Below are 26,140 nucleotides of genomic sequence, written 5' to 3'. Positions count from 1 at the left end.
GATAAAACCCCAGAAAGACAACTAAATGAAGTGGAGATAGGCAACCTTCCAGAAGAAGAATTCAGAATAATGACAGTGAAGATGATCCAGGACCTTGGAAAAACAATGGAGGCAAACATCGAGAAGGTACAAGAAATGTTTAACAAAGACCTAAAAGAATTAAAGAACAAACAGAGATGAACAATACAATAACTGAAATGAAAACTACACTAGAAGAAATCAATAGCAGAATACCTGAGGCAGAAAACGGACAAGTGACCTGGAAGACAGAATGGTGCAATTCACTGCTACGGATCAGAATAAAGAAAAAAGAATGAAAAGTAATGAAGGCAGCCTAAGAGACCTCTGGGACAACATTAAATGCAACAACATTCGTATTATAGGGGTCCCAGAAGGAGAAGAGAGAGAGAAAGGACCAGAGAAAATATTTGAAGAGATTATAGTCAAAAACTTCCCTAACATGGGAAAGGAAATAGCCACCCAAGCCCAGGAAGCACAGAGAGTCCGATACAGGATAAACACAAGGAGAAACATGCCAAGACACATAGTAATCAAACTGGCAAAAAATAAAGACAAAGAAAAATTATTGAAAGCAGCAAGGGAAAAACTACAAATAACATGCAACGGAACTCCCATAAGGCTAACAGCTGATTTCTCAGCAGAAATGCTACAAGCCAGAAGGGAGTGGCATGATATACTTAAAGTGATGAAAGGGAAGAACCTAAAACCAAGATTACTCTACCGGGCAAGGATGTCATTCAGATTCGATGCAGAAATCAAAAGCTTTACAGACAAGCAAAAGCTAAGAGAATTCAGCACCACCAAACCAGCTCTACAACAAATGCTAAAGGAACTTCTCTAAGTAGGAAACACAAGAGAAGAAAAGGACCTACAAAAACAAACCCAAAACAATTAAGAAAATGGTCATAGGAACATGCATATTGATAATTACCTTAAACGGGAATGGATTAAATGCTCGAACGAAAAAGACACAGGCTCGCTGAATGGATACAAAAACAAGACCCATATATATGCTGTCTACAAGAGACCCACTTCAGACCTAGGGACACATACAGACTGAAAGTGAGGGGATGGAAAAAGATATTCCATGCAAATGTAAATCAAAAGAAAGCTGGAGTAGCAATAATCATATCAGATAAAATAGACTTTAAAATAAAGAATGTTACAAGAGACAAGGAAGGACACTATGTAATGATCAAGGGATCAATCCAAGAAGAAGATATAACAATTATAAATATATATGCACCCAACATAGGAGCACCTCAATACATAAGGCAACTGCTAATAGCTATAAAAGAGGAAATTGACAATAACACAATAATAGTGGGGGACTTCAACACCTCACTTACATCAATGGACAGATCATCCAAAATGAAAATAAATAAAGAAACGGAAGCTTTACATGACACAATAGACCAGATAGATTTAATTGATATTTATAGGACATTCCATCCAAAAACAGCAGATTACACTTTCTTCTCAAGTGCGCATGGAACATTCTCCAAGATAGATCACATCCTGGGCCACAAATCAAGCCTCAGTAAATTTAAGAAAATTGAAATCATATCAACCATCTTTTCTAACCAACGCTATGAGATTAGAAATGAATTACAGGGACAAAAACGTAAAAAACACAAACACATGGAGGCTAAACAATACGTTACTAAATAACCAAGAGATCACTAAAGAAATCAAAGAGGAAATCAAAAAATACCTAGAGACAAATGACAATGCAAACACAATGATCCAAAACCTATGAGATGCAGCAAAAGCAGTTCTAAGAGAGAAGTTTATAGCTATACAAGCCTACCTCAAGAAACAAGAAAAATCTCAAGTAAACAATCTAACCTTACACCTAAAGGAACTAGAGAAAGAAGAACAAACAAAACCCAAAGTTAGCAGAAGGAAAGAAATCATAAAGACCAGAGCAGAAATAAGTGAAATAGAAACAAAGAAAACAATAGCAAAGATCATGCCAATAAAATGGATAACCTGGAAGAAATGGACAAATTCTTACAAAGGTATAACCCTCCAAGACTGAACCAGGAAGAAACAGAAAATATGAACAGACCAGTCACAAGTAATGCAATTGAAACTGTGATTAAAAATCTTCCAACAAACAAAAGTCCAGGACCAGATGGCTTCACAGGTGAACTCTATCAAACATTTACAAAGGAGCTAACACCCAACCTTCTCAAACTCTTCCAAAAAATTGCAGAGGAAGGAACACTCCCAAACTCATTCTATGAGGCCACCATCACCCTGATACCAAAACCAGACAAAGATACTACAAAAAAAGAAAATTACAGACCAATATCACTGATGAATATAGATGCAAAAATCCTCAACAAAATACTAGCAAACAGAATCCAACAACAATATGGGGAGGGGGAAGGGTAAGCTGTGACAAAGTGAGAGAGTGGCATGGACATATATACACTACCAAACGTAAAATAGATAGCTAGTGGGAAGAAGCCGCATAGCACAGGGAGATCAGCTCGCTGCTTTGTGACCACCTAGAGTCGTGGGATAGGGACGGTTGGAGGGAGGGAGATGGAAGAGGGAAGAGATATGCGAACATATGTATATGTATAACTGATTCACTTTGTTATAAAGCAGAAACTAACACACCATTGTAAAGCAATTATACTCCAATAAAGATGTAAAAAAAAAAAAAGAATCCAACAACACATTAAAAGGATCATACACCATGATCAAGTGGGATTTATCCCAGGGATGCAAGGATTCTTCAATATATGCAAATCAATTAGTTTGATACACCATATTAACAAATTGAAGAATAAAAACCATATGATCACCTCAATAGATGCAGAAAAAGCTTTTGACAAAATTCAACAACGATTTATGATAAAAACTGCAGCAAGTGGGCATAGAGGGAAACTACCTCCACATAATAAAGGCCATATACGACAAAGCCACAGCAAACATTATTCTCAATGGTGAAAAACTGAAAGCATTTCCTCTAAGATATGGAACGAGATAAGCATGTCCACTCTCACCACTATTATTCAACATAGTTTTGGAAGTCCTAGCTGCGGCAATCAGTGAAGGAAAAGAAATAAAAGGAATACAAATTGGAAAAGAAGAAGTAAAACTGTCACTGCAGATGACATGATAGTATACATAGAGAATCCTAAAAATGCCACCAGAAAACTACTAATCAATGAATTTGGTAAAGTTGCAGGATACAAAATTAATGCACAGAAATCTCTTGCATCCCTATACACTAATGATGAAAAATTTGTAAAAGAAATTATGGAAACACTCCCATTTACCACTGCAACAAAAAGAATAAAATACCTAGGAATAAACCTACCTAGGGAGACAAAAGACCTCTATGCCGAAAACTGTAAGACACTGATGAAAGAAATTAAAGATGATACCAACAGATGGAGAGATATACCATGTTCTTGGATTGGAAGAATCAATATTGTGAAAATGACTATATTACCCAAAGCAATCTACAGATTCAATGCAATCCCTGCAGTATAAAAAAGCAAACGAACAAACAAAAAAACCAACTAATACTAATCTTTCTTTGGGTTATTTGTATGGAAATATGTTAATATAAATTTTCAGACAGTACATGAAATTTCTAAAAATCTTATATGTTCTGGTATAATAAGTCATAATTCTACGTATTACTATAAAATGTATATCTCAGAACTAACTAAATTTCCTTGTCAATTACATTACTATGAACTTTCATCAAATCTTTAACCGTGGTCATTTTTACGTCTTTTGTCATTTACAGACAGTTCTGGGTATACTCTGATGCTTTTGCAAAAATGTTCCTATAAAAGGGTTTCATCTTCAAAGAATTCATGGAAAAGGCTCTGACAAGTACAGGTTTCTGGTAACTGACTATACTGCTGAACTGAATGAATAAGCATTTTCAGAACTCTAATGGAAAACTGATGAATTCATAAAAGTGCTAACAAAAGATCAAGATAAAAAAAATTAATTACACGGGACTGAGTGAACTGATGAGGATGATTATAATTTTTGTGACTTTCTGTTTGAATTAAAAAAAAAAGTATCATACACCATGATCAAATGGGATTTATCCCAGGGATGCAAGGATTCTTCAATATATGCAAATCAATCAATGTGATACACCATATTAATAAATTGAAGAATAAAAAAAAATAGACATACAGGAGGTCATCATAAGAGGCGATCCTGAATATATTACATACATATTTGCTAGTAATCAGCACACAAAGGTAAAGAAAGTGAGTTGTGCATTTTTATAAATATGGGAATGATAACAAGCCTAATGATTTTTGAAAAATATTTGTAAGGCAGCACCAATGATTCAAACCAAAGTACCACTCTGGATAAGTCTTTTCCCCCAACAAGTCTTACTAATTCCTCAGTAATAAAATACTGTTTAGTCTGAATTATAAGATTAACTTCTTAATTTATATGCCCAAGGAAACACGTATATCACTTTGGGGCTTATATCTTTTCAGAGTCAGATTCCCAAATAGCAAGCAATACATTAAAAAACAATGAGTCAACAATAGGCTAATTGCTTGCCCTGCACATATTCCTAATTAAGCAAACATCAGTAAAGCAAACAGAGTACATAACATTGAGGGGACAAACATCTTGGTTTGACAACATGTGCCAAAGAATCAACAAAATAAATCTGGAATCATGCCACAACTAAACTTAACCAGTGGCGACAGCATGTCTCTGGGGAAAGAGAGTGCTAACTATGTCTACTATCATGCCCAGGAACAGGAAATTTATACTATGGTAGGTTGGTAACTATGGAAACTCATCTGACAAATTGCAAAGACAGACTGGGTGACAGAGTCCCATACTCATAAAAAAATGGAATAACTTAGTGGCTCTAGGTCAAATGACTAAGGTTAATTCACCCAAGGATAAACTGGGATCTTGACTACTTTATCCAAAACAAAGCCTTTTGAACGTTTTTCCATCTATTAGATTTTTTTAATTTTTCTTAATTTTTGACATTGTAAAGCTTTCTAAACCAAAAAGCATCTTGAATTTAATTTCCAAGTGTTAGACAAGTGTAATACATGAAGTGTAACACAATTTTATTTAGTATTTCTGATTTCTAACTTGTAGCATTAAAAAAATATATATGGCCTATGCTTTATCGTTGAGGTTTTTTTTAAAAGAAAAAAGCCAACGGACTATTTAGAAATGTTTAAATTGGCTCATTCAAACATGCTTTCTTCAAATTTAAGAGGTTTCAAACTTAAAATTTTACTTTAATGAAAATCTTGACTCTAATGCCATTTTATTTAAGAAATCTGAATCAACTAAATGAAAGGGTCAATTACCCCATTTTCTGGCTCTTCCTAAATGTATCTTATGTGTTTTCTAGTTACTCTATCATTTTATGAAATAGGGAATAAAAATGAAATATTAAATAAATGATATAATACGTAGCAGATCAGAAAATTAGAACCCAGCTTGCTCTCTACCTCTTGAAGTTCTGTAAGATTAGTGTCTCCTATTACTTTTGAAAGTGAATATCACTGTGACAAGTTCTTTTCCTATAGTTCACATTGCACATTTTATTCTAAATTAGATATTCTTCTAATTATCTTAGGAATATTTTTCAGATGTTAAGATATAGGAGTCATTTTAAATATAGGAAGAAAGTACTTTGAATTAGAATGATCAGAAATGGAGAAAGAAGCTATTAAGAAATTGGAGAAAAGGCTTGGGAAAGTGCAAGAAGTCTCAAAATTGGGATAGGTGCACTTAAATACATACTGACACTAAAGCACGAATATGTGAAATTAGGACAATCCTGGAAATTCTAGGATACAAGATTGCTGTCCCAATATGTTAGGAATGTTTTGATAACAGTCAATAGTCTGAGTTAGTCTTCCCATAGTGATTTCATGTTAACAGGTAGTAACAGATATCACTAAATTAATCTCTACTAATCTCTCTTATTAATCTCTGTTTATTTCTATTATTATTCTCTGATGGTAAGTCAGGCATTGTGGCAGGCATGGAGGCCGCACTAGCACTGCACACATCACGATATGACAGCTGCTGCCTGAAGGAACACTCCATTTAGGTCAGCTTAATTTAACCAAGGACTCCATAACTGAATCTGCTTAGGAAGAGTCTAAAAAAAAAAAAAAAAAATCACTCAGCATAGTTTACTGTAATTCACTGAATGAATGAATGAACATTATAAGTTTAGCCATATGGGTAACAATTATCTAAAATAATATATTATTTACATTATTCTCTCAAAAGTTCATGTGTGGCCTTTACTAATTTTTTATATTTAACACGTCAAAATAACTTCAAAACAACAATTTGCCAAGACGAAAATTACGACTAAGTATCCAAATTCAAAGTAAAGTTTGCTTGATAATGTCTATGTAAAATTTAATTCACATATAAGAAGTCTATTCTCTGAAAAAAATTTAGTTGCTCTGAACATTTAAAGTAACTCAGCTCTCTGTCTCTGTACTTAAAAAGGAATCTCTCCCAATAAAGGAAATCATGAGCGCTTTTAAATAAAGAATGCTATTAGGTCCCCTAAAATTTGGGAGGAAAGTTCATTGTACTTAGCTTACTGTACTTAACTTCAATAATTCTTTTACTTCTCATTACTCATGAGTCAATCAAAAGTCACCTCTAATTAAGAATTATAGTTCCCTGGTGGCAGTGTGAATTTAACACAGATCTCAAACCACTCGAAATTGAATATTCTGACTGCGTATCAGGTATGAATAGCCTAAATTTAATTCTTCAAAAATCAAGGCAAAAAACACAAGTTAAGTAAATTAATGGTTAGGATAATACTTTTTTGCAGGAGTTCCCAAGTAGCATTGAGCCATTAAAACAGTTTTATTCCCTAAAGTTTAGTATTAAATCTGAGTTAATATTTCAGACTTTAACATGGTTTATGAGGTGCTCTAAAAGTATTCTGGTGGTAATGTCAAAACGTTGAGGTTCATTTCCAGTTATTAGGAGTGTATGGTGATTAAATCTTTGGAAATGATAAGATATTATAGATTGGCACCTTGTTACACCATCTTACTCAAAATTAATGATGGACTGGCTATAAAATTTCCAAGTTGTTTAAAATAAACTTTCTAGGTATTACACAGGCAGAAGGATGAGGTGACACTATTATAGATTCTGCTGTCTTCTTTGTTCCCCCAAACTCATGGAATAACCCTCAGCTAGCTCGGGAAACTGACTTTGCAAACAATTTCACTATCACAGCAACTCAACAACAATTCCTGAGTAGCCTTTGTACAGAGCAGTTTATTAGACACCAAGAAAGGTTACAAAGGCAGTAGTAAGTGATGGTTTCTATTTATAGAAATTTATAATTAAGAAAACAGAAAAACAGGAAACTCAGAAATACACATCTATTAAGAATAGTGAGTATATAATTTTTATAATGAATCAGTTCTTATAACTCGTTTACGGATTTAAAAGGAAGAAAAACGATGAGATGTTTATAACATAGATAGGATTTGAAAGGAAGAAAGAAGGTGAGATGTTTGTAACATAGACAGAACCAAGTGGAATTTTACTATAAAAAGTCTTACGAAAAGGTGTGAATTAAATATTCTCTCTGGATTGCTCAGAACATCTTAAAAGGCCAACATGTAGTTCTTTTACTTTAATCATCTACTGCTTTTTTTTTGGTAATGACTATTGGTGACTAGGATGAAGCCACCAGCTCTTTTCTATCATTTAATCTACATAAAATAATTCAATCTGTATTAGAAATAGTTCTGAGGGAAATACTGCATTACTTAATTTTTTTTTCTTTCTTAAGATAGACCTAACTTTCCCACTTAGTTCAGCTACAAATCAGAAACAATCAGAATCGGGGTCAGAGGATTTCAACTCCTTTCTGAAAAATCACATAACAAATGCACTGATGCTGGCAAAACCATTTAAAAATACTAAAATGCAATTAAACTCAGAATCTTTATTGCCTAGAAATCATCTCTCCAGGTTCCCCAGATCTGTGCTGGTTTACATGTATACAGTAAATCTGAAATAAAGTTTCTTAAAGTATTTCTATAACTTACAGCAAGTCAAAATAAGTGAATCTGAATCTTCTTAATGATTATAACAAAACTGTTAGGTCCCATTTGATTCTACTGAAAACAAGAGTTATTCTCTGTGCCAACTAATGTTTTTGATATAGAGATGAACAGAACATATAAAGACATAATGGCTGCTTCAGTACCACGGGCCACAAAATACTATATACAGAGGCCAAATCTTCCTAATTTCTATATTTCTCAGGTGAGATTAGAATTACTTACACTATTTATGTCTCCTGAGGATACTAGATACTGAAGGAACACTAGTGACAAAGAAAATCTACTGTCTTTGAAATAATTCACTAAATTTCCTAATTGCTGATGCTTATACAGGAAAAATAAAAATGATATAGAAATATATTAACCAAATTAATAGAAACTAATAAAAATCGGTATTACCACAACACACCCACATTCCAGAAAGAAAGCATGGCATTATGTTGCCATCATATAGGTCAGACTTCCTCAGAATTAAGAACTGCTCTTCAAAAATTAGTTTAGAGAATGACGACCAAGAGAATGGGAGAAAATGTTTCCAAATCATATTATCTAACAAAGGACTTGTATCAAAATGTCTTATTCTGCTCAGGTTGCTATAACAAATTAACATGGATTAGGTGAAGCCATTCTTTTTTTTCATTTTTTGTGTTTTGTTTTTTTTTAATCTGTCTTAATTTCTTTTTCTTTTTTAAATTGGAGTATAATTGCTTTACAGTGTTGTGTTAGTTTCTGCTGTACAATGAAATGAATCAGCTATATGTGTACCTCTATGCCCTCCCTCTTGGACCTCCCTCCCAACCCCCCTCTCCTCCCACCCATTCTAGGTCATCACAGAGCACGGCGCTGAGCTTCCTACGCTTTATAGCATGTTCCCACTAGCTATCTAATTTATGCATGGTAGAATCTATTATACAAAGTGAAGTAAGCCAGAAGGAGAAAAACAAATATCGTATATTAACACATATAGATGAAGCCATTCTTTAAGCAAAGAATAAACACTTATTTCTCACAGTTCTATGGAAGTCCAAACCTCCTATGTGTCTAAGATTTCGGTTCTTGGTGAGGGCCCTCTTCCTAGCTTGCAGTCAGCTATCTTCTTGTTGTAATCTCACACGGCAGAGAAAAGAAAGAGAAATAAGCTCTCCCCTGTGTCTTTTTACTGAGGGCACTAATCCCATTATAAGAGCTCCAGCTTGGTGACCTAATCACTCCCAAAGGTCCCATTGTCAAATACTATCACATTGGTGATGAGGGTTTCAATGTATGAATGAGTGGGAGGGGCACAAACACGCATTCCATAACACAAAACATATAAAGCACTCTCAAAATCCAATAATTTTTAAAAATCCAATAAAAATGAGCAAATATTTGAACAGAGACTTCATTAAAGAAGACAAATCAGCAAATGAAAAAAAGTTACATGTATTAGTAATTAGGGAAAAAACTAAAATAATAATGAACTAACCACACACCTATTAGTACCTAAAATTTTTAAAGTCTGATAATAATAAATGGTAGCAAGGGTATGGAGCAACTCATACATTGCTGGTGGGAACATAAATGGTAAAACCACTTAGGATGACAGTTTGGCATTTTCTTAAAAAGTTACACTTTTTAAGTTACATTTACCATATGACCCAGTCATTCCACATGTACAGGTTTACCCAAGACAAATGAAAGCATATGTTCACACAAAGACATACATAAATGTTCATAGCAGCATTGCTTATAATAGCCCCAAACTGGAAATAATGCAAATATCCATCAATAGGTAAATGTATAAACAAAATGTAGTATCTCTACAAGGTACACCTATCTAAAAGGAATAAAGGAAAGACCAAAACAACATGAAGAAATCTCAAAATCATTATGTGGAGTAAAAGAAGCAAGACCAGAAAAGAGAATCTACTGTATGATTGTTACATAAAATTCAAGAACATTTAAACTAATGTATATAGATAGAAAGCAGATTAGTAGTTGGTTCCCTGGGATGTAGAAAGGGATCAGGGAAATGACAAGAGAGGAAGATTACAAAGGGGTACCTGGAAACTTTTGAAAATGATGAATATATACATTATCTTGATTGTGGTGGTGTTTCTAGGGTATCTATGTATGTATGTGTTTGTGTATCTGCTGTATGCCAATTATAATTCAATAAAATTCTTTCCAAAAAAAGGGGGAAAAACATCATAGGCATTTATCTATTTGTCACTAAAATGTAAGCTCCATAAAGAATTTTTTTTTAAATCTTTATTGGAGTATAATTGCTTTACAATGGTGTGTAAGTTTCTGCTTTATAACAAAGTGAATCAGTTATACATATACATATGTTCCCATATCTCTTCCCTCTTGCGTCTCCCTCCCTCCCACCCTCCATATCCCACCCCTCCAGGCGGTCACAAAGCACGGAGCTGATTTCCCTGCGCTATGCAGTTGCTTCCCACTAGCTATTTTACGTTTGGTAGTGTATATATGTCCATGCCACTCTCTCACTTTGTCACAGCTTACCCTTCCCCCTCCCCATATCCTCAAGTCCATTCTCCAGTAGGTATGTGTCTTTATTCCTGTCTTACCCCTAGGTTCTTCATGACATTTTTTTTTCTTAGATTCCATATATATGTGTTAGCATACGGTATTTGTCTTTCTCTTTCTGACTTATTTCACTCTGTATGACAGACTCTAGGTCCATCCACCTCATTACAAATAGCTCAATTTCGTTTCTTTGCATGGCTGAGTAATATTCCATTGTATATATGTGCCACATCTTCTTTATCCATTCATCCGATGATGGGCACTTAGGTTGTTTCCATCTCCGGGCTATTGTAAATAGAGCTGCAATGAACATTTTGGTACATGACTCTTTTTGAATTATGGTTTTCTAGGGTATATGCCCAGTAGTGGGATTGCTGGGTCATATGGTAGTTCTATTTGTAGTTTTTTGAGGAACCTCCATACTGTTCTCCATAGTGGCTGAACCAATTCACATTCCCACCAGCAGTGCAAGAGTGTTCCCTTTTCTCCACACCCTCTCCAGCATTTATTGTTTCTAGATTTTTTGATGGTGGCCATTCTGACTGGTGTGAGGTGATATTTCATTGTAGTTTTGATTTGCATTTCTCTAATGATTAATGATGTTGAGCATTCTTTCATGTGTTTGTTGGCAGTCTGTATATCTTCTTTGGAGAAATGTCTATTTAGGTCTTCTGCCCATTTTTGGATTGGGTTTGTTTTTTTGTTATTGAGCTGCATATAAATTTTGGAAATTAATCCTTTGTCAGTTGCTTCATTTGCAAATATTTTCTCCCATTCTGAGGGCTGTCTTTTGATCTTGTTTATGGTTTCCTTTGCTGTGCAAAAGCTTTGAAGTTTCATTAGGTCCCATTTGTTTATTTTTGTTTTTATTTCCATTGCTCTAGGAGGTGGGTCAAAAAGGATCTTGTTGTGATTTATGGCATAGAGTGTTCTGCCTATGTTTTCCTCTAAGAGTTTGATAGTTTCTGGCCTTACCTTTAGGTCTTTAATCCATTTTGAGCTTATTTTTGTGTATGGTGTTAGGGAGTGATCTCATACTATTACATGTACCTCTCCAGGTTTCTCAGCACCACTTACTGAAGAGGCTGTCCTTTCTCCACTGTACATTCCTGCCTCCTTTATCAAAGATAAGGTGACCATATGTGCGTGGGTTTATCTCTGGGCTTTCTATCCTGGTCCACTGATCTATCTTTCTGTTTTTGTGCCAGTACCATACTGTCTTGATTACTGTAGCTTTGTACTATAGTCTGAAGTCAGGGAGCCTGATTCCTCCAGCTCCGTTTTTCGTTCTCAAGATTGCTTTGGCTATTTGGGGTCTTTTGTGTTTCCATACAAATTGTGAAATCTTTTGTTCTAGTTCTGTGAAAAATGCCAGTGGTAGTTTGATAGGGATTGCATTGAATCTGTAGATTGCTTTGGGTAGTAGAGTCATTTTCACAATGTTGATTCTTCCAATTCAAGAACATGGTATATCTCTCCATCTATTTGTATCATCTTTAATTTCTTTCATCAGTGTCTCATAATTTTCTGCATACATGTCTTTTGTCTCCTTAGGTAGGTTTATTCCTAGATATTTTATTCTTTTTGTTGCAATGGTAAGTGGGAGTGTTTCCTTAATTTCTCTTTCAGATTTTTCATCATTAGTGTATAGGAATGCCAGAGATTACTGTGCATTAATTTTGTATCCTGCTACTTTACCAAATTCATTGATTAGCTCTAGTAGTTTTCTGGTAGCATCTTTAGGATTCTCTATGTATAGTATCATGTCATCTGCAAACAGTGACAGCTTTACTTCTTCTTTTCCGGTTTGGATTCCTTTTATTTCCTTTTCTTCTCTGATTCCTGTGGCTAAAACTTCCAAAACTATGTTGAATAAGAGTGGTGAGAGTGGGCAACCTTGTCTTGTTCCTGATCTTAGTGGAAATGCTTTCAGTTTTTCACCATTGAGGACGATGTTGGCTGTGGGTTTGTCATATATGGCCTTTATTATGTTGAGGAAAGTTCCCTCTATGCCTACCTTCTGCAGGGTTTTTATCATAAATGGGTGTTGAATTTTGTCAAAAGCTTTCTCTGCATCTATTGAGATGATCATATAGTTTTTCTCCTTCAATTTGTTAATATGGTGTATCACATTGATTGATTTGCATATATTGAAGAATCCTTGCATTCCTGGAATAAACCCCACTTGATCATGGTGTATGGTCCTTTTAATGTGCTGTTGGATTCTGTTTGCTAGTATTTTGTTGAGGATTTTTGCATCTATGTTCATCAGTGATATTGGCCTGTAGTTTTCTTTCTTTGTGACATCCTTGTCTGGTTTTGGTATCAAGGTGATGGTGGCCTCATAGAATGAGTTTGGGAGTGTTCCTCCCCCTGCTATATTTTGGAAGAGTTTGAGAAGGATAGGTCTTAGCTCTTCTCTAAAAGTTTGATAGAATTCGCCTGTGAAGCCATCTGGTCCTGGGCTTTTGTTAGTTGGAAGATTTTTAATCACAGTTTCAATTTCAGTGCTTGTGATTGGTCTGTTCATGTTTTCTATTTCTTCCTGATTCAGTCTTGGCAGGTTATGCATTTCTAAGAATTTGTCCATTTCTTCCAGGTTGTCCATTTTATTGGCATAGAGTAAGACAAGAATTTTTAACTCTGTTTTATTGACTATGTATTCCCAATATTGACATATTAGTACCTAAGAAATATGTTTGATAAATGCATGACAGAGAAAAAAACAAAACGGAACTATGAACGAAAAGATGCAAACTCCATTTTAATTTCATTTCAAGCACTACTAAGCTTATAATAAAAGTAGCAATAATTTCGAAAAGCAACATATGCCGAGTTTACATGAGCCAAAGTAGTAACAGTTTTATCCTACTATTGAAATAATTTCACTGCTTGGTCTCTTTAGTAACTTTCTAAGAATTACATAGCTTCTTTTTAACTAACAATAATGATAATAACAGCAAACACATAGTATTCACTATGTGCCAGGCAGTGTTCTAAGGATGTAGCATATGGTAATTTATTAATCTTTATGAAACCATATCAAGTAGGTTTATCTTTTCTCATTTATAAGATTGATTAGTAGAGCTCTGACTTAGTAAAAATACCAATCCTTTATACTTCAGAGGTTGCACTGATATTTTATTTGAATATATTATTTAGATATTATTTGTTTATAAATCAATATTTCATCCAAGCTTTGTTGTTCACAAAACTTTCTCCCTCCTCAGACCAGAACAAGGCCCTACAATTCTTTTACTACTTTTATCAATAATTACCACTACCTATTAACTGGAGGCAATGGGCAGATGAAAACTTTTTGCTACTCTAGGGCAAAACCATCCTAGAAATACTCAGGACTCATTTACTTAAATATTACACTCAGCCATTTAGTTTCCTTGAATTTGGAAGAAAAATGTTAATTCTTTTATCATCTTCCTCTCTCCCTTCTCCCTGACCCCAAAGACCATAACTACTGATATCTGGTATCTGGAAACACGTTAAAATATTCAGATCCAGGGAGAAAACCAGACCATTAATAATGAGCATAAACAGCTTATCTAAAAATACTATTGGAAACTGGCAGTGATATGTTGGAAAGATGAGTTTTGAGGAGAAATAATGAGAATCTATAAAACTATAAAGAGTAGTAGGGTGAATAGGTTCAAGAAAGCCATAAATGAAATATGGTATGATTAGTAACTGAAATTAAGATACCTGGAGGACATATCTCTAACTCCAGAACTTGATAACAAGTAGGACCACCATGTTTCTAAAGCCACACAATTTGATAACATTAGGGTTCTAGTCATAACATAGTTTCTTAATTTTTCAATCTTCTTATTTTATCACATAAATCTATAGGAATATGAGTCATCTTACTTAACACTGTATAGCACAAATTTAGATACCAATAAACAATGTACATATTATTCATGCTGGAATCAAAACAAAAAATTTTCGTATCTATTTATAAAATTTTTAAATAGCACACAAAAGAATGGCAGCTTGCAGGAAAAAAAATGATCGTTTAAAACTTGAAAAGATGCTGAAACTTGCTAATAATGAAATTGCAAAATTGCAATTATATATTTACTATTTTCCACCTATCAGATTACCAATAATCAAGTGGAATACATATACTGTTGGTGAGAATGTGGAGAAACAGGCACTTTCATACATTACTCACACGAGTAAAAAACAGTACAATATTTACAGAGGATAATTTGACAGTACTTATAAAAAATATAAACACATTTACTACTTGCTGTAGCAAGATCAAGTCTAAAAATGTAGCCTGCAGATTATACTTGCATAGATACAAAATAGCATATATACAAAGCTATTCACTGCAGCATTATCGGTTTATTAAAATATTTTGACATTGCAAACTATGTAATATACACACATTAGAATCTTAGTAGACATAAGAAAGAATGAGAATGATTTTCACCCCAAAAAGAAAGAGCTCCAGTATATCTTAAGAGGAAATGGCAGGATATGTAACAGTGTATATATGTTACCTTTTATCCGAGAAAAGATAAAATGTGTGTGTGTTTCCTTGTCTATGTTTTACATAAACCATATGAAGACAAACAAGAAATTGATAAAAATGGTTTTCTGTAGGAGGTGGTGGGGGTAGGGTAAGTAGGAATGGAAAATGGTACTAAGACTTTAGAAAATACCCTTTTATACTGTTTTGCATGTATTAGCCACTCAAAAAAAAATGTAGAAACACTATTCCTCCACAAGACTGCGATGAACATTTACAAAAATTTACTAAAGACTATGATATATGATAATGAATTACTGGGGAAAAAATCATAATTTTTTCAGATAGTAAATTCTGCTGAAATACTAGCGGATGCAAACTATTATATATAGAATAGATAAACAACAAAGTCCTACTGTATAGCGCAGGGAACTGTATTCAATATCCTGTAACAAACCATAATGGAAAAGAACATGGAAAAGTATTATATAGACACACACACACATATGTATGTGTATGTATGTATGTGTGTATATATATATACACACACATACGTATAACTGAGTCACTTTGCTGTACACCAGAAACTAACACAACACTGGGAATCAACTATACTTCAATAAAAGTAAATTAAAAAAAAACAGTGTTGTCTTGCTTTAAGAAGAGAAACACAGAACAACATAACAGAACTAAGAGTTCAGAAATATACCTAATATATATGGGAACTTATTTTAGGATAAGAGTGTCCTCAAACCATAGAAAAGGACAGCCAATTCAATAATTTTTGGACAATTGGTTATACCATTGGGGAAAAAACGTAGGTCACTACCTTATATAATAAGCAAACATAAGTTTTAAATTATTTAAAATAAAACATCCCATAAAACTGTGAAGAGTTTTGTATGATTTTTTAACATTTCAGATCAGGGAGAGAGGGGGAAATGGTCTTTTTAGATAATATGTAACTTCCAGAAACTATGAGGAAAAAGATAAAGAGATTTTAACTACATAAAAACGTAAACGTTCTGTATAAGACACTATAAAGTTAAAAAATAAGAGACGAATATAAGACAAAAGATTACTGTCCATATCAAAGAGCTGTTAAAAAATTAACAAGGAAAGTTCAAAAAGTAACTGAAAATTTGAAAAGAGATGCAAATAGGTGGTTTACAGAACTACAAATAGGCAATCAATTATGAAACTTCTTCCAGGAATCTATGAAGCTTTTAAATGAACTATTTTTCCAGTTTTATCAAACTGGCAACAACAACAACAGAAGTTCTACTAAACAGTATTAGAGAGGGAAATGGGTTTTAATATACTGTTTATGAGAATATAAATTAATACAGCTAGGCTGGCCAGCAATGTGACACCTATTTAAATGTAAAAAATATTCACAGTAATTCTATTTCTTTGCATATATTTTATAAATATATGTGTACAATAAAGTATATAAAAGTACACTCAATGCAGCAATTACTGTAATAGAAAAAAAAAGAAAAAACCTAGGAATATCATTAGGTAATTTGTGGTATATCAACACAATGGAATACTATTACAGCCATTAAGAATGAGACAGAGAAATAGCAATAGTTCTCAAACCTGAATGTGCATTAAAATTCACCTGGTGAGCTAGGTAAAATGCCCATTGTTTCCAACCCCTGGGATACTGATTCAGTGAAACTGAATGTGTGTTCAAGAATCTTCATTTTTAATAACCCAGAGGATTTTGCTAAAGGTGGCAACATTAGTCACTCTGAAAAACATTGGTAATAGAGTGGAAAAAGCAATTTCTATGACCACATTTATGTTTATAAAGAAACTACTTGTAGATGTAAATATGGATGATGTATACTTCAAAGTAAACTTGTGGAAAAAGTCTGGGAGGATATTTAAATTCCTAACAATGGTGACCTCTAGGGAAAGAAATAATATATTGGGGGATAGGGGGATGAAACAGAACTTTAACCGTTAACTCTAAATTTCTGTAGTATTTGGATTTTTTTGTACCAAAAATATACCTACTTATTACCTATAATGTTAAGAAAAAATGTCCTGAGTTAGTATTTGTTTCCTAAATGAAGACTCACTTTTCTAGGATTATCAACTAATAACATGACAAGCTGGTGGTATTAATTATTCTTTGCCTTCAGGGAAGATATTCTTCTTTTTATTTCCCTCATACTTATGTGTGCCTCCATGCATCTTCTCTGCAGTATGGTAATAGTTCCATTCCCACTCAAGGAAATCACCCCCTCACAATACCAGACCTCATCTTCCTAACATATTTAGAGGGAAAATTCTCAGGTATGAGTTTTGGCACTATTATCACAAAAGTAATGGTTAAGCAGGGGAAACAAAAGTTAAGTAGTAAGAACTCTTTCTTTCTGTGGTTTCCCGAGGGTAGAACACTGATGAGTAGAACAAGTGGGACTCTCTTCCTTAAAGCCATGGTAATATTTGGGAGCATGGCCTGGCTGTGAGGGCTAGGGACTAATGACTTCAATTAGGAATTACCTCATGAGTTTAAAGTTGACAAGTTATCTACTGAAGCGGAACATTATGAAGGCATTTACTATTACAGCAGGCTATCATTGCATGAAACTAATTAGATAGTAATTACACACTTACAGATTTCTTGGTAACCAGGAAACAGTTCTATGTATTTTGCATTTTGATATCACAACATTAATTAAAACGCAGACAGCCATATAATTAACATACGACATTATAACACATGAATCATAACAAATTATCTTACTGATGGATAATGATTTTAGCCTAAATTATTCCCAAAATCTTTATAGAATTAAGAATTATTTCATCTCCAACTCAAGTTTTGACTCTCCTAAGCAAAATGACAGCAACCAGCTGACCCTTAGCAATATTTTAGAGACTCAGTTTTATAGCTAGAAGAGGGAAACAATCATGTTTTTCACCTGCTGAATTTAACAGATGAGGAAAAAGTCACAATAGTACTAAATGTAAATGGTCTCTGACTCCCAAAGTCCAATGTTTGTTATCCACTGCAGATGCTGTCCCACCAATTTCCTTTCTAAAATTTCTATTACTCTTTCACATAACTGTTCATTTCCACCTAGATTTATGCTTGTGATTATGCAATTTACTCTAATCAACAACTGAGTAATTTTTCACATGTATCAAAATCCTACTTCCAAAATTGATCCATCCAGGAAGACTTCTCTGACTCCAAGGATAAAAACTGCAGTTTGTACCACTGTCAAGTCATCCAAGAAAAATCTTCCTTTTGTGTTTATTTAGCAGCACTTACATATATAGAAATTATATTTTCTTAACTAAAACCCAGGACACATGATCTGAGCCGAATAATTTTTTTTCAATTCATAAGCTTTTATAAATATTTAATTTGAAAATATTAAATAACAAGTAAATAAACTGATTTTAAGGACAAGAATAAAATTGTATGCAATTAGGGTTGTACTAAAAAATTACTAACAACATTCTTAAAAAATTCCCACACCTGAATCTAGAAATCCTCCAGTTAGTGACTAGCTTTGTGGAGGGAGAAAAACAGCTATCCATCTGCAGCAGTTAACACCTTTAGCTAACTATTTTGTTGACATTTCACACTACTTGTCAAGTTAATTTATTTGCCAAAAAAGATGTGAGGCTATATTCTTTATGTGAAAACAAGAGTTCTGTAAAGATGACGCATCTTCATCCCTAAGACACCAAACTTGTGCAAGATGACAAAGGTGATGCCCATTGTCAGTGAGTGCACATGCCACGGAATGCTCCTCCCTGCCCCATGCTCAGGCAGGAGACTGATTATATGGTCAACCTAGGAACAGAAGCTGAGAACATCTTAACAGAAATATTCCTTTGCCTTACTCAAGCTGAAGATACAGGACATAATTTAGGAGAAAAATATCATAGTGTCACAGGTAATAAAACCCCAATACAGGGTTAGAGCCCCAGGAGGCTGCATGGGTGATAGAGGAAAAAAGCAAAAACAAAACAATTAAAGTTAAGAATAAAAGCATTATGGCTTAAACCTTCCCAAGTAGAGCATATTAATCTAGATATAGAATCTAAGACAGAAGCACTGAATCAATACTTTCACACGAATTACTGTAAACTGATTCCAAAAGAAATTTTCAATTATCGTAAGTGTAAAATGGGGCCCAATATTCATGCCCAGAATTTTAAATTGGAATATAAACCTTTTGTTGCTAAATAAAGGAATGCTAAGACTTAGATGCATATACTGAAAATTTTGCATATACTGAAAAATAAACAAAAATAAAATACATATGCCAAGGAGAAAAACCTCTCCATCATAAATTAGACCCTACCATTCAATTTTTCTACCTTTTATTTTATATAAAAATGCATATTTTACAATGGATCATTACGTCAATAAAACTCTATTAACAATAAGTCTTCAGCCATAAGCTTTTGTAAAAATTTGTACTCCTAATACAGTGTTGATTTGTCTTACCTATACTGGCCATAACTTCTTTTCTTACCAATCTGTAGACTAAATTTGATCTCTTGAATGTTTCAGAGAAATGATTATATATTATTATGTAATATTTAATGTATAATGACTAGATAATATTTTGAAACAAATAATATACATTGCTTAATATTTTTTATTTCATTTTATTTTACGTGTACTCGGGAACACTTACCTGATATAGAAGGTCTTTCTGAGGCAAAGGGGGGGACTGTCCTTCATACATAGGAGGTGGTTTATGTGTGGGTGGAAGGTCGATCCTGCATTAAAAAGTTTAAAAAATGTGATTGCCACTTCTAGCAAAAAAACAAAAAAAAAGGGTGGGTGGGGGAAACATTCAAGATTCGCTTAAGTTTTGAGAATATTTTCCTCATACTAATATTTGTATTAGCATACATGTTTAATTCAGTTCTTACATTTCCATTAATCAATCATAATTGGAACAAAAAAGTGAACTGGTTTTAAAGGTTCTAATGTTTAGGACTAATCTGAAATAAAAAATTCTTTGAAAAATCTAAAAAAGAAGCAAATAGAAGTATTTTTTGAACATTATTATTAGGCAAGTAATCTAGTATATGACTAATTAAGTACTGCACATTTTTACATATGACTATGCCTACCAACATTTTAAATATAGTCAAACATGTGTAATGGAAAACACCTTCCTCCAAAGTGTCATAAAAGTGATTTAAAAGACTGTATCTTAAAATGATAATGAAAAAATATGCTTATACTATATTTTGGAAATACTTCCATAATTAGTTTTCAAAAGCCATGGTCATTCTTAGAATATTCATCATGTAAATTAAGATTTTCAATCTACAAACCATTATAAATCTTGGCACCTGAAATAAATGAAGAGACCATTACATCCTTGGGGAATGCATTTATCTTTGCCAAAATGATCTAATCTACTAAAAAAAAGTATTTTCATATATTTTTAAATTGTTGCACTACAACAAAAATAGAATTAAATATATCTTGTAGCTCTCTGCATTTTAGAAAATAATTTTTCATATATTCTCCTACTTTTGAAGATCACAGATAACTAATTTTCAGTAATTGAGATTAGTAAATCAAATAAAAATTTTACCTATATTAAAAGATAAAGAGGATGAAAGCTATAGAGGCCAAAGAAATTACAAATTCTCACTTCTCCATGTGGGCATGAAATAATATTTTAAATGAACAGAATTCAAATAATAAATAAAATGATTACATGGATGTAATTACTAGTCTACTAGTAAATTATCTTTTGGAAATTATAGAAAAGTTTGAGATAATCTGGCAACTAAGATGAAGTTAACCACAAGCTAGATACTCTTGAAATATTAGAGGAATCGGTCTTACAGGTATTAGACTGAAAGGGTATTTTATAGTCCTTTTATTTAAAGTAATTATTTCCTTTAATGTAACAAAAATCACGGCAAATGTATAGCTCCAAGATGCCGTAAGTTATTTAGGTGAGAAAACCAAGGTTCATGGAGGTGATGTGACTCGTTCATGATCATACCGCTAATTTGATCGTAATAGAGCTAACACCCAGGTGTCCTTAATCCAAAAAGATCAGTGCTCTAACTGTGCCAGATTAGAGAGGCAGAGACATACACAAAGCATTTATGAAGAGAGAAGAAACACATTCCTTCAGAGCCAGCCTCATGTCCTCATATAAAATCATTAATAACCACACAAGAAATAATGTCATTTGTATAGAACTTCACAGTTCACAAACATCATCTTATTCTACTCTTATCACAGCCATGTGAGGTAAGCAGGAAAAGTATTATTCACATTTCACAGATGAAGCAACAAAAGCTGCTGATGGAATTAAGGGAACTGGGACTTCGGTCTTTTGATTATACAACAGAGTGCAATTTCTGTTTTGTAATTCTGTCTCATGATTAGGTCCAAAACATTGCTTTCTCTTTAAATAAAAGCACATTTTGTAATTCACCAAAACCAAATTTCTTTAAGATAAAAGCTTTAAAACTCAATGTATTTAATAACTTCTGGCAGTTTAGAGTTAGTTATATCTATACATAAGACAGGCATAAGCAATTTAAAGAAGTAATTTAAACTTCTAAGATTTTTTATATCTGTCTTTCAACTACTTCATGGAAGACCTGCATTTTTATTCAGAAGGCAGGACAACGTAGAGTCATTATGTTACCATTTGGAAAGGTATGTAATATACTGTAGGTTAAAAAGGTGTCTAATATATTTGTCTCTAGCAGCCCCTTGCAACTGTTTATTTACCAAAATGTAGTCAGACTTCCTGACAAAACCAGTCATCTTACAAAGACCTAACAGTATCTTTACTTCCATCCCTCAGACAGTTTTCATATGAGTAGCTGTAAAGATAAAGACTGCCACATACTGAATATTCATAGTTGAACACAAGCAAAAAATTTACCTACACTTTGTCAAGGTAGGATGGTCTCTTTTTTCGAGGAGTCAACAGCACAGTCACAAAGATGGCAATGATGAAAAGGGCAAGGACAGCTCCAATTACAGCTCCAGCTACAGCTATAGAAGAGGTCTGCTTAAGTGGAACATCTGTAAAGTAATAAAAATTAGGTTTTTTAAACAATTTTAAGAGTTCTTGAGTTTGCGTCCTCTGATTTCTACAATGTGCAAGGACTGATTAAGTATGTTATCCAACCACAAGTTTAGAAGACCCCAAATTTGATTCGTTACTTTTTGGAGCATTATGCTAACACATTTATTCCTTGCAAGATGTCACCTTAGCACTCCAACTTTACTTTTTTAAAGTGATGAAAAGAATAGCCCCAGCCAGGTATCAATGAGTGAATCTACTGTCAACGGGCAAAGAATGTCTGAACGAGAAAAGAAGATAGAGAAAAGGATGAAAACTAAGTTCTTACTCTAAAAGGTGATAAAAAAAAAATTCAGTATTCTTTAATGGAGTTAGCCAACAATGTATTGAATAGATTTTTACCTTTCATTCCATTAAAAGAAATTCTAAGAAACCAAAAACCTTCAAGAAAGGGAAAACAACACTAAAAAACAGAAAATATCCCAGACGTAATAAATAGTCAAAAAGTGACATTGCAAAATCTAAGTTTTTAAAATAGAAGTATTATTAAAACAGTACTTGCTGCAGATAACTTCCTTTAGTTCACACACATTTAATACAAATTACACTTTAAGATAGTGTCTATACTACAAAATTATGTAAATTCTTCCCTGTCTCCTGGCTATAGACACACTCTATCATTTCTGAATACCAATTTCTCTTTTCCAGCCTGCACCACAAAATTTTGTAAGAAAGGATGTTAAAAACATACTTAGTAGTTAGCATTTCACACAATTCTAAAAAAAATGTCACCCTACTTTATGAACTCCCAATTAAAGGAATTTACTAAAGTTATTTTCAAATATAAGTATTATGGATATGACAAAACCATCAATCCTTATGGGTATTATTTTGACAATTACAGCCATATTAAACCCAATAACTGAATTTTGTGAAGCAACCCATCAGTTACAAAGAACCTTCAATATACATGATTTATCTTTCTAACCAGTAAGAAAGATATTTAAGGTAACATTCTATAAATGAAGATACTGCTATTCTAAAGTTAAATATTCTGCCCAAGGTCATTCAGTCAATGAATAGGAGAGGACACAGGGTGAAATAAAGCTAGGTTAGGGCAGGATAGAAACCTCCACCCATAAGCCCTTTTTGGGAAATGGTTTTTCGCAACATCTAACGTAGTCTCTCCTTTTGGGTCCCCTATTTGGAAACGCCGAGCTCTTAGTCTTCAATTAAATTGACGTTCATATACACCCTTAAATAATTACAATTACTGTTGGAATCCAGACATGGCAAATTTAAATAGAATTAAGCACTATCAGTTTTGATATATGTTTTACCTACTTACCATCACAGTATTTCCAAATACATACATAGTGTATTTAGAAGCATTTCCCAACTGTACATATTAAAATGTGATTCATGTGGTGTTTTAGATTGCTAAAAACAACATTTTAGGGCTTCCCTGGTGGAGCAGTGGTTGAGAGTCCACCTGCCGATGCAGGGGATGCGGGTTCGTGCCCCGGTCCGGGACGATCCCACATGCCGCGGAGCGGCTGGGCCCGTGAGCCATGGCCGCTGAGCCTGCGCGTCCGGAGCCTGTGCTCCGCAACGGGAGAGGCCTGCGTAATGCAAAACAAAAAAACAAAACAAAAAACCCCACAACGTTTTACTTTCTTGCCAATTATAAAAATCTCTTCAGCAAACTAATGATCTTGTGTTTATTAATGGTTCATTAGCCTCATTCTAGACTAAAAATCTTATACCAATGAGCGCCAAGGAACCCAATCTGATCTTTCAAATACTGAATAGAATCTAAAAATATACAATTATTTTAAACAATATAACCAGCTTCATTGTTCAGGATGTTACCCTCATCTGCTAATACATACCTGGTTTATCTTCCTGTTGTTGCTCATTTCTCTAATCACTACTAACTCCATTTGAATATGTGCTACACGAGAAAAAGATTTGAAAACCAAGCCAGTCAAGTATTACTCTGCTCTTATAAATGTAGAAAAAAGACTTGGGATGATTTAGGGCTAGTCTTATCTTCTACACTATCACTTTTCCCACCATGTAAGTTGTAGTTTTGTATTTGGTTGTTAACAATAGGCCAATTGAAACCTATTAAGATTACATGACCAAGGTTATTTGACAAAGGTCATACACCTTGTCAGTGGCAAAAATAAAAAATCCCAATGTGTCAAGTATGCTACCTATTCTACACTAGTCTAAAGATTTCCTTTTAATGGAATTTTTTCTTTTGCTAAGGAATAAAGTGGCCCTATCACTTTTGCCCAAGTGTGGAGAATTTAAATTTGGGTGTTCTTATTTTGATGATAATGACAAAGTTGATACCATATTTATGTAATACTTCTGAAATTATGTTTCAAAAACTCAGGTTACTCTTTGAATATAATTAGCCCAAATTAAGATTAACAATCTTAACACATCATATATATATATATATATATCACTCAATCCCAACATATCATTATAAATTCTTCATCAAACCTCACACCTCCTACAAGAAAGCCTTTCATTTAATCTTAGCAATAATATTTAATTTGGTAGTGTTTTGTAAGTAATAAATCAAAATCAGACTTTTAATATCCTAATGTAATTCCCAACTCTGAATATATACTATTTTTAATATCCTGAAGTAATTCTCAAGTCTATATAAATACTATTCTTTAAACATTTAAATTATGGTCTACTTATCCAATTCTGTCCCATTAGTCTTCTAATTTCTAGCTCTAGAATTCCATAACTGAGAGGTGACTGTATGTATACTGTAACCCTTCTATTTTAATTTGAGCATATTTATTTCACTTGGTTCCATTCATTCTTTATTCATCTCTAACATTTTTTGCACACCTCTTCTCAGTATTGGAACAGGCTAGTAAGTGCTGAAATGAGGAAGTGGAAGAAAAGTTAGGTAGAGTCCATTTACCAATTGGATATCCTGCTCTACATAGGTAAACTGATTAAGTACATATATGACATATATATATTTCCTTTTCTGATTCTTCAACTTACTGAGAAAAGAAGAAATAATATATTTAAGAGTATTAAGATTTTAAAAGTATTAATGGGTGATGAACACTAGTATGAAATGCAAAGGAAGAGCTCAAGTTTCTTGCATTCAAGTCAAAGAATTTTGACGAAAATTGAGAATTTAGCCCCAACAATGCCTCCCCACATCCCTGTCCTCATAATCTACATAGACCCTATATTCCAACAAAACCACTACAAGCAGAAAAAAAATTTAACTATGTATAAAAATTTGGCATTTTTCAACATTAAGCTAGTTTACTGAGTGACTGACATGAAGCAATATTACCTTACCATAACCTAAGGAGATGTTCTACTAAATCTAATTGTATGCTTACAAGCAGCAGAAAACAAAAAGACAAAAGCATTAAAATATTTAGTATTAAAGGATTGGTGCATGTCTCCCAGAAGAACATCTTTCTGTTATCACAGCTGCTTATTAACCCATATACATTGGAAACTCACCTCCAAAAACAGAAAAACAGCATTCCTCAATACAACCAAAGTACACTATCCATAATTAAAGACACCATGCATATATCTTATGGAGAAAGCTATTAAAAATCAGTTACAAATCATACAAAAAATTTAATACAGATAGGAGAAATAACTTTCATTACTTTTTGAAAAAATATAAATATTATAGATATTAAACTGAATTAAAGTTTGTCTTTGTTTTCACTCTGATACAAGTGAATAAAGCCTACGTAAAGGCTATTCAAACATGTGCTCACCTGATTCACACCTGAAACTGAGGCATTATAAAGTTTTTAAAAGTTAAATACTATTCTATACACTAAAATACGTGTTTCTGGCAATTTCCTAAAACCATTTAAAATGGGTGAGTACAGAAATCCATAGTCCCTTTTTACACTTAC

General features: G+C 33.4%; 1 protein-coding gene across 1 annotated transcript in view; it reads right to left on the bottom strand.

Moving 5' to 3' along the window:
- Window positions 1–26,140, bottom strand: part of NECTIN3 (nectin cell adhesion molecule 3) — a 133,093-nt gene that overhangs the window by 34,434 nt on the left and 72,519 nt on the right. Inside the window, exons 6-7 of the mRNA XM_082839843.1 lie at window positions 22,066–22,204; window positions 19,824–19,908 (exon numbers count right to left, since the gene is read on the bottom strand). Coding sequence (XP_082695969.1) covers window positions 19,824–19,908; window positions 22,066–22,204 — 224 coding nt within the window. The remainder of the gene's footprint in view (window positions 1–19,823; window positions 19,909–22,065; window positions 22,205–26,140) is intronic.

The sequence above is a fragment of the Leucopleurus acutus genome, assembly GCF_964270905.1.
Source record: "Leucopleurus acutus genome assembly, chromosome: 5".
Classification (NCBI taxonomy): Eukaryota; Metazoa; Chordata; class Mammalia; order Artiodactyla; family Delphinidae; genus Leucopleurus; species Leucopleurus acutus.
Note: the sequence above shows the minus strand (reverse complement) of the source record. Positions and strands in the feature narration are given on the sequence as shown.